Source organism: Onychostoma macrolepis, chromosome 01 (genome assembly GCF_012432095.1).
Source record: "Onychostoma macrolepis isolate SWU-2019 chromosome 01, ASM1243209v1, whole genome shotgun sequence".
NCBI lineage: Eukaryota > Metazoa > Chordata > Actinopteri > Cypriniformes > Cyprinidae > Onychostoma > Onychostoma macrolepis.
Genome location: NC_081155.1, coordinates 7,621,416 through 7,636,520, shown reverse-complemented (window position 1 = coordinate 7,636,520; position 15,105 = coordinate 7,621,416). Strand labels below are relative to the sequence as shown.

The window sequence follows — 15,105 nt, the reverse complement described above, 5'->3', positions numbered from 1 at the left end:
GTTTTATTCAGTTGCAGCACATTGAGATCTCTCAGCCACCATACATGTCAGTTCCTTACTAATTTAAAAAATGTGTAAGATGTAATAATATGATCATTATTGTTAATGTAGACCCTCCCAGGAGTTTCTCAGTGTCCATCAGTCCATCTGGTGAAATAGTGGAGGGAGATTCAGTGACTCTGAACTGCAGCAGTGATTCAAACCCACCTGCAGAAATCAGCTGGTTTAAAGGAAGAACATTTGTAGCATCTGGAAGAATCTACAGGATCTCAAAGATAAGATCTGATCACAGTGGAGAATACAAGTGCAAGTCCTCCAATGAACTTGGAAAGAAATACTCTGCTGTGAATTTAAACGTCGAATGTAAGTTAATGATTGTTCAGTAACTGTCACATTAAACACTCTAAACATAAGACCCAATAGACTTAAAGCAAAATTGATGAAGTTGATAAGTTTTGTTATAGGTTTTGGATCATGGGTGCTCCCATCTTGCAATACCACCGTGTGTGATGGCGGGGCCAGACAGTTAATGGTATCTATCTTCTGTTTCAGATCCACCAAAGAACGTCTCAGTATCCTTAAATGGATCTGGGAAAATAGTGGAGGGAGATTCAGTGACTCTTATTTGCAGCAGTGATTCAAACCCACCTGCAGAAATCAGTTGGTTTAAAGGAGGAACGTTTGTAGGATCTGGAAGAATCTACAGCATCTCAAAGATCAAATCTGATCACAGTGGAGTATACAAGTGCAAGTCCATCAATGAGCATGGAGAGAAACACTCTAATGCTGTGACTTTAAATGTCATGTGTGAGTTTATTATAAAACAAAAGATGCTAATTCTCAATTTTGATCATTTCAGTTCATATTAGGGCTGGACAGTAATTCAATATCAATATATATTGTGATATAATTTTTCAATAACGGTGATATGATTTTTAAACACATTTCCGATATTTCAATATACATTACAGCATTTGTCGTGTTTCCATTACTTTTTTTTTTTTTTGTGCAAATTGAAATTGTGAATTGAATCTACAATAATTGTTCAAAACTCCCATATATCACAAAAAAAAGTTTTTATGCTCACATGAGGTGGTTTTTCACAAAATCTGAAAAATGAATATTACGCAGAACTGCAATGGAAACAGTTTTTTTCACATTTCCAGGTCAGCTGGCGTACAAAAAAGTAAAATGATCATTATTCAAGAAACACATCATATGTGGCCGCTTTCAAGTATAAAGGGTTTCCATGCCAATTAATGTTTGGATAACCCCTTATTTACATTGCTTTATGGCTCCGACATGGCCACCGGAACTGATCATGGCAACTCTAGTCAATGCTTGTGTCTATACTAGCCGCGCTGCAAAACATTTCAGAAGCATCCCAGAAGCAGCTCTCCATACTGCTTCACTAAAGTCACACGTCTACATCTCATTTGATTAAAAATAACAGCTAGTGCAGTGGCTACGGTATACGTAAACCTAACCAGAGCTGTTGCCATGACTTATTAACACTGGTTAATGGAAACACTGTCATTTTGCAATAATTTTTTATCAACATTTATAAAATATTGCGAAGGTTTTGGGCAAATCTGTAATTGAAATGCAGCTCCTTCTGTATCCAGATCCTGACAATCTGGATTGGAGAAAAGTCTATATATATAAAAAAAAAAAACTTCCCAAGAGTAAGCCAACTGGGCACAACATTACTTGTGAATTCAGGCCACAAGCTCCCCCTCTGAGAGGGTTTTTAGTACAGATGGCAACAATGTCACATGTAAAAGGGCATCTCTGAAGGCAAATAATGTAGACCAGCTTGTATTTCTTGCCAGAAACCCCTAGAGCCTGTCATAGGGTGCCATTAACACTCAACAATGTCCCTTTCCCAGCAACATGTGTTTTTGTTATGTGAATTTTAATTTCAACCATCAGAGTCTGTAATACATATAAAATGGTCAATTTAAGACCTTTAAGATTTTAATCTGGAACAGATTTTTTATGTTTTTCAACTCTTCTTTTTACAAAATGTCCTTATATACATGACAATAACGTTCATTATGTACATTTTTCTTTGTTTTAATTTCTACACAAATGTAATGTATCTAAATAGCTTTTTTTTTTATTTTTTATTTTGTGCAGTTTTGCAAATATTGATAGTAAAAAGTAATAGGGGATTTCATGGTTTTCTCTATGCCATGTAAAATTTAGATAGTAACCATAGATCTCAATTGTTCCATACACAGTAGAGATGACATATTTAGCTTCTTATGACAGATGATGCAATTTCAACGTGTACATCATCTCAACTTCAGTGTTAAAAATATTAATTGGGCAAATAAAAATATAAAAAAATAAAATAAAATAAAGCAGAGATGCGGCAATGACATCTTGTGTCGGTAAGGACACAATGTTAAAAGTGCCATGAAATCAAAAACAGGCTACTGTAGAGAACAACAGTAAATGTAAATGTAATTTACAATAGACTGAATATTTGTAATTTAATATACAGTAAACCTTGAACTTGTCCCTACCGCAATACAAGGTCTTTACCGCAACACCTAAATTTGCTGTGGTAAAGACATGTTGCGGAAATTACATTTTTGATAATATCGCAGCTATTTGGCAGCTAGCAAGGCCTACTACATTAATTTTGACTCTTAGCATCTCAATATACATGATTTAAACAAAAATATACATTTATTTTTACAATGTAGTTCAAAGTACAGAATTACTAAGCTGTATGGTAAGGACACGCAATAAATACTGACACAGAAAAGATGGTATTTATCTTATATTTTTGGGATCTTGTGAGTGAGGTAGTGAGGTAGCCCAATTTGTCAGCAATGTGCTCACGTGCTAATTTCTGTTTCCATAGAAACTAGGCTTGTTTATCTTTGATAAAATGTCATAATAAAAGCCTTTTTTCATTGTTGCGGTAAGGACTCAAAAGTGTGGGACAGGCACATTTAGTTTAAAAAATCATAAAAATTTACAGGGTGCGCAGAGGTATGCAAATACATATTTTGGACCAAACATTTTGATTGGACGAACATTTTATGGTCCTACGTCTTCTACAAACCTATACATATAAATAAATTTAGACCACTTAACTTAGTAATTGCTATCGGGATGTGAAGAGTCTTTCAACCAACATATTAAAAAAATGTTTTTAAAAGAATCGACTACCCTGCCTTTAATATTAATAAGGTGAATCTGAGAGTCTTATGTTTATTCGATGGTGATTTCACATTTCTCGTTTGTATTCAGGCTAAATACAAATAAAAGGTGAACATTAATTTATTTGTACCTTTTTTATTTCTAAAAAGACTTGGCAAATTCATTTTTCAGATGTTTGTGGGTACAGACTTTTTTTTTAAAGGGGTCATCGGATGCAAAACTCACTTTTACATGTTGTTTGAACATAAATGTGTGTTGGCAGTGTGTGTACAACCACCCTATAATGATACAAATCCAGCCAGTGGTATTTTAAAATTTTTATAAGTATTATCCCCTTTTTTCAAATCCGTCCATTCTCAGCTTCTTGTCGCTGTGACGTCATACCGACAAAGGCCCCTCCCACGATAGTTGATTGACAGTGGCGATGGGCCCCGACTTTTTTACGTCCCTAGGGCCGGGCTTCGGGCCAATTTTCACGTCATAGTTCAGACGAGGGCCGGGCCTCGGGCCTGTTTTAGTTTTCTCCTTATTTTTATATTTTAGACATCCATCAATGTCTAAGCCAAGTGCTTAGAAAAGCGCTATATAAATGTAAGGAATTATTATTATTATCAATTAGCGATGAAAAGAAATTGCCGCTCTGGTGGAAACAACACGAGACCGTGCAGCGACTGTAAAGAGCGGCTCGACGGTGTTTAGTGTCCAGCAGCAGCGATCGCGCCGTCAGCGCAGCTGTTCTGCTTTCTGATACACGCAATAAAGCTTGCCATAAAGCCCCAGCAAAGTAATTACCATGAATGTGTCCGAGGGAAATCGTAAGGAGATATTTGAATTACTTACTAATAAACTAGTGTTTTCTGTGTCAGTGTTGCATCAGTGTGGATTCATCTCCTCATTAGACGCGCCTTTAGAGAGAAGTGCATCTTCACGGATTATGATTATAATGAATGATTTGATTTATTTCGTTAAGTAGTAATTTAAAGCTTTCTATAGATATATTTATCATGTCTGTGAGGCATGTATTCGCTGACTTTCGGTTAATTTTTGTGAAGCGCTCCCGTTCAAGACGAGACGGCAGAAAGCGGATCGTTTTCTTAAAAACATGACGTTTTGTTGATATTGTGAGTGCACACAAATAGAAGTAGACCCTTTACAGTTCCGAATGATGTATTACTCTTACCTTTATGAGCAAAAAATATTTTAAGTTGTTTCCATTGAAATAAAATGCAATTGATTGCGCTGGTGCCTCCATGTCCTGCGCTTTAGCTTCCGTTCTCCGCACAAACTACTGGATGCAGCGCACATTTATCTAGGTTTAACCTTTAAACATTGTTATATGCTTGAACTGTTTTAGTATATCTATAGATTTTATTTTAGGCAAGTCGTGATGATTTGAGAAGGCTAAATTGACCAAACATGCTATGATCAGCCTGCCGGTCTGCCGCTGGCTGCTTGGTCGTTACTTTAAGAAAGAAATAACTTGTTTAACGAACAAAAAAATGCTCCAAACGTTTTTCAAAATTAACTTAATAAATTTTTTTTAAAAATTTAAAAAAAAGGGAAAAAAACGTATTATAATCACTTTGCCATTACATACAAAACTGAACTATTTTAATAGCTGAAACATGAGCCGTTCTGGGAGAAGGGGGGGGGGGGGGGGGGGGGGGGGGCGAGGGGATCGGGTCGGACTCGGGCCGGTAAAGCTGTTGGACATGGGCCGGGCTAGGGCCTGAGCATCTCAGGCCACCTACAGCAGAAGTGAGTATGGGTTTTATATGCATCTTTGCAAATCACCTTTCTTAATAATGTGGTAGTTAGCAAGGTCTGCGCTAAATGCGGCTAAAGTAAACATTACAGCTGGCCAGCCCACAGAAGAGAGGGCTGGGGTCAGCAGAGCTCATTAGCATTTAAAGGCAAATGCAACAGAACAGCTCGTTCTAAAAAGGGCTGATTTTGACAAGGTAAAAAGGGTGTTTTTTACACTACCACTGATAAATTTTAACCAAAGTATGTTATAGACTTCTCATTAAGACCCTAAAGAATCATATCAATTTGTGGAAAATGGGCATCCGATGACCCTTTTAAATATTGTTCTTATCTATATTATATTGTATTTACCAAAATAAAGATATATATCACGATATCAATTTTGGCCATATCGTCCAGCCCTTGATCATATAAGTAATTACATTTATATATATATATATATATATATATATATATATATATTAGGGGTGTAACCGTTCACAAAATTCATGGTTCAGTTTGGTTCAGTACGTTTTTGATAGGGGGGGTGGGGTAATTAGTTACATTGGAAATATTTCTGTTTTAAACCATGAAGGTAAGCCAATGGATAGCACACAGCACGCGTTTGCACAAGTGCAAACTTTGCACAATATTTATGCATTAACATCTTAATCTCAGTCAATTCACTATGCAGAAAGTGAAAGTAAAAACGGAGCTTTTGGCATCTGACGCCATTTATTCTCTCATAGACGACGAAAGATGAATATACTTCAACATATGCTGATAACGATATAGGCTATAGCTGTTTTAATTTATTTCCTTAAAATTTATTTTGTGGCCTGTACATGGTGAAAAAAAATAAGAAGAAATGTATTTCATGTTATCCTCGCAGCGTGTCAGTTATGTGGTAATTATTGCAGGGCAAATTAATTGAAATTTGAATTTAATAATACTTCATAATAATAATAATAGGCCTAATACAAATAATAATGTAACAGGCCTACATTAACTGGAAATGCTAAATACTCTTAATATTGCCAATATTTTATGTTTTTGACAATATCTCTGTACCAAAGCCTCGTACCGAATGGTTCAATATGAATATGCGTATCGTTACACCCCTATTATATATATATATATATATATATATATATATATATATATAATGTATATATGTGTGTGTGTGTGTGTGTGTGTGTGTGAAAGCCTTAAATAATTAATCTGATAATTGTTATTAGACCCACCCAGAAGCATCTCAATGTCCATCAGTTCATCTGGTGAAATAGTGGAGGGAGATTCAGTGACTCTGAGCTGCAGCAGTGATTCAAACCCACCTGCAGAAATCAGCTGGTTTAAAGGAAGTAAATTTGTAGGATCTGGCAGAATCTACAGCATCTCAAAGATCAGCTCTGATCACAGTGGACAATACAAGTGCAAGTCCATCAATGAACATGGAAATAAATACTCTGATGCTGTGACTTTAAATGTCATCTGTAAGTTTACTATGAAACAAACTATGCTAATTCTGTTTTGATAATTTCAGTTCATATTATTTTAAAAAAAATGTGTAATATGTCTTAAATATATGATCTGCTAATTGTTGTTAGACCCACCCAAGAGTGTCTTGGTGTCCATCAGTCCATGTGGTGAAATAAAGGAGGGAGATTCAGTGACTCTGAACTGCAGCAGTGATTCAAACCCACCTGCAGAAATCAGCTGGTTTAAAGGAGGAACGTTTCTAGGATCTGGAAGAATCTACATCATCTCAAAGATCAGCTCTGATCACAGTGGAGAATACAAGTGCAAGTCCAGATATAAACATGGAGAGAAATACTCTGATGCTGTGACTTTAAACATCATGTGTGAGTTAATGATGGTTCAGTAACTTTGGCTTTGATGGTACAATATGTAAGATTTTTACATAATAATATCTAAAAACTGTATGGATCCACCCGCCAGCCCAAAAGCGGAATCCAGCAGCCTGGTTGAAGGTTTAATGAGTATTCTGTCTTTTACTTGCGCCTCTGAATTTATAGGATTTAGTTTCAAATTTGGTCTAGCTCCGTGTCCAATCTGACTCCAATTTCAGGTGATTATTAAATTTGGGCAATATTCTTAATTAAAAACTGATCACAGATATCGATTGTATATTAATTTAGATATTTGATTATTCTGGAAATTCCATACTTTCAATTCTTCATTCATTAGGGACCAGGTATCGCACAGGAATTGCACACAGCCGATAGTGAACCCACGGACAAACTCATCAGTTCTCAACTTACTCAGAGGATGCAGAGTAAATTGTGACCCTCTCTGTGAAATCCAGGCTAAAGTCTCAAAATCTAATTATGAGATAACAAGCATCAAAGCTGGATTTCAACCATTAATTTCACTATAATTTCAATCTTTGACATGGCCCTACTCAATTAATATTAAAGATATGAAGGTTCAATTTTCACAGAATGTTCTTTACCTTATGAAGGATGATTTTGTGTAGAAAACAGTAAATCACAAAAAAATGACTTTAGCTGGGTTTTCACAGAGAGGGTCACTTATAATACCTTTAAGTGAGCTGCACCCTGCATGCATGTTCATGTGTTCAAAGTGTATTTTTTCCTATGACCACGAGAGCTACACCGTGTAAAGCCAGTGACAGTCAGAAATCAGAAGCCCCTAATGGTGTTCTCCATGGTTCATCCATTGGTGCTTTGGTATGATCTGTCCTGAATGCAGATTTGAGGAAATACCACTACACACTAAGCCAATTTAGAAAAGGATAATGCAATTGTGAATCACATTGTACCCTCGTGGCAACCCTGCTTCTGTATATGGTTTAATTGTAGCTATATGGAAAGTAGCCAAGTTGTCACGAATCTGGTCTGCACTTCCGTTCATTCACCACCAGAGGTCACTCGCTCACCACATGGACTTTCACACCACACATCACAATGGACTCCATTTCCCATCATTCATTGCACTAATTGCACACACAGCTGTAGGCACTGATCACACAGCATCACTAATCACACACTCTATTTAAACCCTGGACTTTGTTTCCCTCTTGGCCGAGTATTGTATGCGTTTACCGCTCCCCTAGCTGTAGCAACAGAGCCCTTGTTAGTATCCTAGTCTTGCATTGCCCGTTTTCCTGTGTTTGTTTTCTAGCCCGTGTTTCCTGAATTAACCTTTTCCGTGCCATTCCGTGTTTCTATTCAGTTCCTGTATTGTCCTGCGTTTTTCACTCCCCTAGTGTCAGCTGCTTTATGGAACTTTTGTTATTTTCTACTTTGTGTTTCCCTGTATTTACCCCTGTCTCACTGTTCGGACTCTGTTTATTCCCTTGCCTGGATTATAGCCTGTGTTCCCTGGATTATCTCTCTGCCTTGTCCCTTGGATACTGTTCGCCTATCGTCGACCTTAGCTTGCCCTAGGATTACTCTTTGTCTTGTCCCTGCCATACCTGTTTGCCATTGCTCGACCCTGCCTGTATTTATGACCATGCCTGTAAATAAAAGCTTGCACTTGGATCCGCACGTCTCACGTCTCGTCAGCCCCGTTACACAAGTGTTCCACGCAGGAGACAAACAAATTTAACATAGTCTCACATGTAACAGCTATCCTAATTTAACACAAGACACATGGTCTAAATGCATAACATCTACATCCTTTTACCTAAGTATTTAAAAGAACACTTACAGCAAAGTAATTGTGTTTTTAAAGAATAAACTTAACTAGCCTATGTGCCCATATAGTAGCACAAACAACAATACATTGTGCTCTGTGGGCACAATGTGTTTAACACAATTACATTTTTGAATAAAAATGAAATGCATACCTGACAGCCGAGAGACACACAGCAGCGAGAGTTCTGGTGCAAAGCTCCAGAGACTCTCACATATGTTGTGTGGGGTTTTTGTATACTCAGACCAAACAACAAATCTGTTGTAAAAACATAAAATACCTTTTCGTTTTTTAGATTCTCGTGCTCCAGGGTTGCACCTGGCTGGAGATAGATAAACATTCTCACATACCCCTAAAAGGGGACACACCCCTCAGCAGCAGAACACAATTCTACAAAAGTTTTTCTCATAATATAAGTGGCTACTGTGAAGTTGAGACCAGTTTACCAATTGCACAGAGACATTTAGAACGATACCAAACATGAAAGGATTGTGATTATATATTCTGAATATACAGTAAATGCATGATATAAGTATAATAACTTGAGTTCTTTACACTCCTAAGTAAAGTTTTGGTGACCTGGGAAGGAAGGAGGGGGCTTAAAGGTGGGTGAATGGACAGTTGTTTCTTCCAGATCTTCCCGTCAGATTAGAAAGTGTATTGTTTTGTTGCATGGCATGTGTTTGCGAAAGTTCCTGAGTTTTGGCTTCATGAGGAATTAATTTCATAGGGAAATAATTTAACTCCTTTCAAAACCATTAGAACAGTGCATATATTATGTTGACTTGTGTACTTATAATATACCAAATATTTTAACAATGTTTGTCACAGTGTCTAGTTGGTGTGCCAATGTATAGCCACCAGAGGGCACGCTTCTTAGTTTTGTTTGTTTCTCTGGACTTCAGTTCCCATCACCCTTTACTTTGACTATCAAGTCTCAGTACATTCAGCTGTCTCATTTACCTTTTTAACTTATCCACATATAAGCTGGCTTTCTTTGTCTTTGGTTGCTGGTTTATTGTTTTCTGTTACTCTGTTTTGCCCTGATTTGAATTAAACTGTTTGTTTTTGGACTCTTTAATAAATGCTTATTGGTCGTCCAATAAGATTTGAGCATTACATCACGTGGCCAGAGTAACTGCTTTTACCCAAAAGGTCAACACAGTGGCGCTAAAAGCTCAGAAGACTGTATTGAGCATGAACGTAAAAACACTAAAGTAGAGGACTTTTTCCGCAAGAGAGAAGAGTGAATGCTGAGTTCTTGTTATTGTTGGTATTTAAGAAAAGACTATTCTCACGTTTTTTATACAGAATAACATTTCTATTAATTCTAGACTGAATTATGTGATCTGAAGAGCACGTCCATTATCTTCCACAAGCGCGAGGTTTAAGAGTCAGAGCTTGTTCACTCTAGACCTGTCTATCATGTAATCATATCTCTTGCCATTCGCCTCGCTTTTTCGAATTGTGCTCAGTGTGGAAAGGCTTTAAGATGTTTACATGAGTTGCTTTTAGAATATTCCTTATGTGTTATGTCTTATATGTTCCCATTTTACATGTTATAGTACATCGATTAATGGCACATGTCATTACGTTCCCATGCGACGCCATCCGACATCCCCTCCAGAATTTAACTTATAAACATATAGTTCATCTTTGTTTTGATGTCATATACAGTTTTGGTTGTTTCATTTTTAGTTAACTGAAAGCTTCAAGTGCAGTTAATTATTTGTCATGCTGTGCATGAAAACGGACAATGACTTTATTGAAGCCATGCTTTTGTTTGCCATCAAACGGTTAAAAACTGAAAATTCCTACAATACGGAAATAGTGTGATTAAGGTGTGTACATGTCTATACTGCACTTCAATAACGTGACTAAAATAGGAATACTCCATATGTCTTAATTCAATTTGTGTTTACTTTGAGTATCACTTTAGCCAGATTAAGGTAATAAAAAATCTCTGTTTACATGGTAAATTCTTAATCAGAGTGTAGTGAACAGCGAGCAAAAATCCTTTCCATCCAACGCATGTAAAGTTATAATTTGATGTAATCAGGCTGCGTGGACAACAAAGGATGCCTTTTGTTTTAAGAAAACAACACTACCTCTTGTGGAGAGGGGGGTTAACATTAACATACAGTAACCCCCATGAAGGAACTGACTTAGGCCGCATTTACACTGCGTGGTTCAAGTGACCCAATTCCGATTTTTTCCTCCCATGTGGCACAGATCGGATATGGCCCACGACCGTGTAAGCAGGAAAAAATCACATGGATTCCGATATTCTCCGATCGGTTTCAGGCCTCATTCATATGTGGAAATAAATCAGATATGAATCAGATGCGTGCATTTGCACCTGCAGTGTAAGCGGTCAGATCGGATATTCCCCTGTAAATGCGACACCTACGTCATTTAAAAGTGAGGTTTTTTTTAAACATTTCACGGTACAGACATACCTGTAACAAATGAAACATCTCTAGTTGAGTAGCAGAGTATTAATTTCGTTCGTTTGTTTTAAATAAAAGGCGATCTGACGCTGAAATGTGTTGCTTTTGAAATTCCGCTGAGAGCTCGTTGCCGCTGTTGTCAGTTACGGCTCGTGCACGGACGAGCGCTATCCCGTTCGTTCCATTGAAACCACAAAATAAAATGCACACAAACATGTCCCTACCTTTGATTTACAATCACTGATGAACGCATTTGGTTTCAATTACTAAAGAAAAACAAAGACAATGTGACATGCTTAACAATATCTACCTGAGTATTATTCCACTCGCAAGCTTTCAGCGGAGCTGCGTACATCACTGTCCTGAAGAATTTGTACTAGGATATATAATTATTTTGATGTATAGTTTCTATATGAATTCCATGTCAATAAATTAATCATATATGCTATTTTTGGCTTGTTTCACCAAGTGCAGTGTAAAATGCACACATTGGATACGGGTCACTTTTAAAAGAAATGTAAGCACGTCGTCCAAAAAATCGGATATAGTCACAAAATCGGAATTGGTCATAAAGACCTGCAGTGTAAATGCAGCCTTAGTCTCCCTCAAACTTATAATTTGTGGAAGGATAGGATGTCAGCCAAGTGTGCCGCACAAGTCTTGAAAAGTGAAGCCAGAACGTTTCGATCGCCCCCAGGTGACAGGATGCAGTATAGGTCATAAACCCTGCCCTCGCCATGTAATTTAACCCTCTAAGTGCCAAAGTCGCAAAATTGTGTCAAGACATCATACTTCATGAAATAGACTGTAGTTCCTAATATGGTGTAATATCACATTTGTATTCCCTACCACTAGATGGCAGACATGTAGTACTTAGATTCTTGACCAAAATTGTTCGAGGAAATAGCAGAGCAAGTGAGCGATCGTGTCATTGATGCAGAAGCAGTTCAGTTCATAGTGTCTAAGTAAATTGTGAAATTTGAGAGAAAATTGCCAAATGGCAAATAAAAAGTTGTACCGTGAGGATGTGTTGCAAATGTTATTCGCCGATTCTGACTCTGAAGGGGAATATTTGCCTTTTGGAAATGACGATCAGTTGTCTAATGATCGCGCATCTCCCAGTACATCTTTGCATGCGCAATGGTGCTACAGTAAAAGGCGAGAGTGTTCACAAAGCACCATCAAGTGATCATTTCGAGCCTTTGCCCAACGGGGATGGGGATGGCAGGGGTGGACGTGGTCTTAGTGTCCATAGGCTCCGCTTTGCTGATGATCGGCCAGATTGCGTCGTTTGTTCTGATAGCGCACGCTCAAAGGGCCACAGGCAGGCAGTACAGGTGCAGTCAGTGTGGGGTAGGTCTGTGTGCTGTGCCATGCGATGAGATGTACCATACTCTCAAGAACAAAAAATAGGCACATGTATTTTACTATGGCACAGTAATATAGTAATAATTTACTACTTTCTCCTGTTTTACTGTTGATTTCCTCTTTTCCTGATCATTTGGAATGAGGATAAAAAGACAAAAAAAAAAAAAAACAAACATGCAAATAAGTTCAAACATCCATTCAGTATCTATTATTTCCTGAATATTATGAAATTCAAGAGGGCCGCCCCCTGATGACGTCATTATATGCTAATTAGATGAGTATATTTTCACCCCACATAAACTTTCGGTCATGCCCAACATTTTTCTAATTTACAGTAGATTTTTAAGCCCTTTCAAGCCACAAGCTTTTGAAATCTTGATGTCAAAATGCAGTATTTTTCCAAAAAAACCCTGGTGCCTAAAGGGTTAATGGTACATGAGCCAAACTAAATCAAATTACACTTCAAATCATTTTTTTCAAAAGACGTTTTCTGTCATTTTAGATGATGTGTTAGCTGATGTGTGTTGAAGTGTTCATTTTTCTAATAAGTTTCCATTTAATTATTTGATGCTATAAAAATGTGGTGTGGTGTCATGATTGTGAGCTTGCGATTGGGTCTGTGTGAGTTTGGGCAGGACTTTGATTCTGCAACTCCACCTAAAAATCACTACTGCGCAGACTCTGGCTGCAAATTACATCATTTTCGCAAGATGACAGCGGCCATACTGAGAATGTTTTGGCTTCACTTTTCTATACTGGAAGGAAGTGGAGACGCGTCGTCCATCTTTTTTACAGTCTATGACGTCAGCATTTCATGGATCAAAGACTGATCCAATCACCATGTGATCTTTCACTGATCACAGTTCTTCATTCTTGAGACCTAAGTGTGAACGATCACTCACTACCTCGGATTGACCAAACCGGTTTTGCCTTGTGGCAAAGGATACATCTTCACATGCATTCACACAAAATGGACACAAAATTTACTAAACTTCCCTCATATCCATTTACAGAACTGCATGCACTTAATGAGTGCTGCGTGTGATAAAACAGGGTATGCAAGATTACCTATTAAGGTATATACTGTACAGTATATAATGCAGGGGTCAATGCTAAGCATTACCCATTGGTGTTTGGTCTTCGTATTTTCAGCACAATGTGTAGGTTAATCTGGAATTGGTTTGGAAAGTGAATAATATATAGGAAAATATTTAAAGACATTGTTGCAAATGTGGACTTTAAGCTATGCAAACAGACCTCATGTCAGAGAGAGGTCATACCATGGTCACCTCTGACAGCCTCAGCAAATCAGAATGCTGGATCTGAAAGGTGCCAACTTGCAAATCCCGCCTTCTCAGGAAAGGAATACAAGGTTCTCTCCAAGACAAATAAGTGTGCTAAGATGTTGTAAGCTAAGTTAGCTTCTAAGTGGTTTGGTCTACTGCTAAGCCAAGAGCTAAGCTGCTAAGCTGCTCTGACGGAGAAACAAGGAAGTTCTGCAAGAAGTGAGTTTGGAAAATGCCACAGCAACAACGATCACAAGCTTAGTGCCCCCCAATCTTCTCCAACAACTTCAGAATCTTCTCTTCAGCGATCCTCTGTTTGCGAGTTCCAAACAGCCAGGATCTTCTGCAACAACTTCAGAAAGTCAACATCAATGATCCTCCCTCCTGCGTGTTCCAGTTAGTCTGGATCTTCTGTACTGACTTCAGAACCTTCACCTTCAAGGCTCCAGTTTGCGTGTTCCAGACCAAATAACCTTCTCGGTGCTCAGGAGTTCATCGTCCACCAGTGCTTCGTGTTCAAGACTGTGAAACAGATCCAACTCCTTTCCTTCCACTGCAACAACAAGTGGAAGACATCGCTGCTCAAACTCAGCACATGGCCAGGCGGAATGTGAATATATCACTCTTTCCAAACTTCTTCCCAGAGACTGCTGTCAGTATATGATTATCTAATTTGCATTAGATTCTATAAAACTGATTTGAGTTAATAACAAATAATATTTTGATTTATTTGTTGAAACTAGAATAAGGTTTACCTTATTACTTCTAGGAAACTTCAGATTATCTTTCCACAAGATAACGTCCATAGTAACATCCAACTCAGTCACTTGCATTTATCAGTCTTTGCACTCTATCCATTTAGTAGTTGTTAGTTACTCTTGTCTATCCCTTTGTTAATAAAAGCCCTTTTATTATACTTGTGTCTTCCTTGTGTTGATAATACAGTAAAAAGGCTCTACAAGTTAACGATATCTCACAAATCCTTCAGATTGGTCAGACTACAACTTCCTATAATTTAAACGTTATTATTATTTATTCAACAATCTTCCATGATTGTTCTTTATTGTCAAGGTGCAATTCCTTGCCTGATGTCCCGTAAAATAGTATGACCAAAATTATATATTCATTTTAATATTAATATAATATTTAAGCCCAAAGCCGTTACACTGGTGGTGCTACTTAAATCTAAAATCACAACATTTAGTGGTGCCCCGTGTGAGGCTACTTAAATCTGATATCACTTCAAGAGTTTTGTCTTAATCCTTAAAATCACAATATTGTTGTGTAAACATACTCACTGCGTCATTAAGCTATGTATTTGTTATTGTTTTGAATAAAATACCTCTAGTGGTGAAACTGACATATTGGCCCTTTAGATCTTCTGAACATAGTATGTG

At 37.6% G+C, this 15,105-nt stretch overlaps 1 protein-coding gene across 1 annotated transcript in view; it reads left to right on the top strand.

The window, feature by feature from the left end:
- The window catches only part of LOC131537015 (hemicentin-1-like), a 115,650-nt gene that overhangs the window by 33,334 nt on the left and 67,211 nt on the right, over positions 1-15,105 (top strand). The window contains exons 6-9 of the mRNA XM_058770228.1: positions 112-363; positions 553-807; positions 6,162-6,416; positions 6,531-6,785. Coding sequence (XP_058626211.1) covers positions 112-363; positions 553-807; positions 6,162-6,416; positions 6,531-6,785 — 1,017 coding nt within the window. The remainder of the gene's footprint in view (positions 1-111; positions 364-552; positions 808-6,161; positions 6,417-6,530; positions 6,786-15,105) is intronic.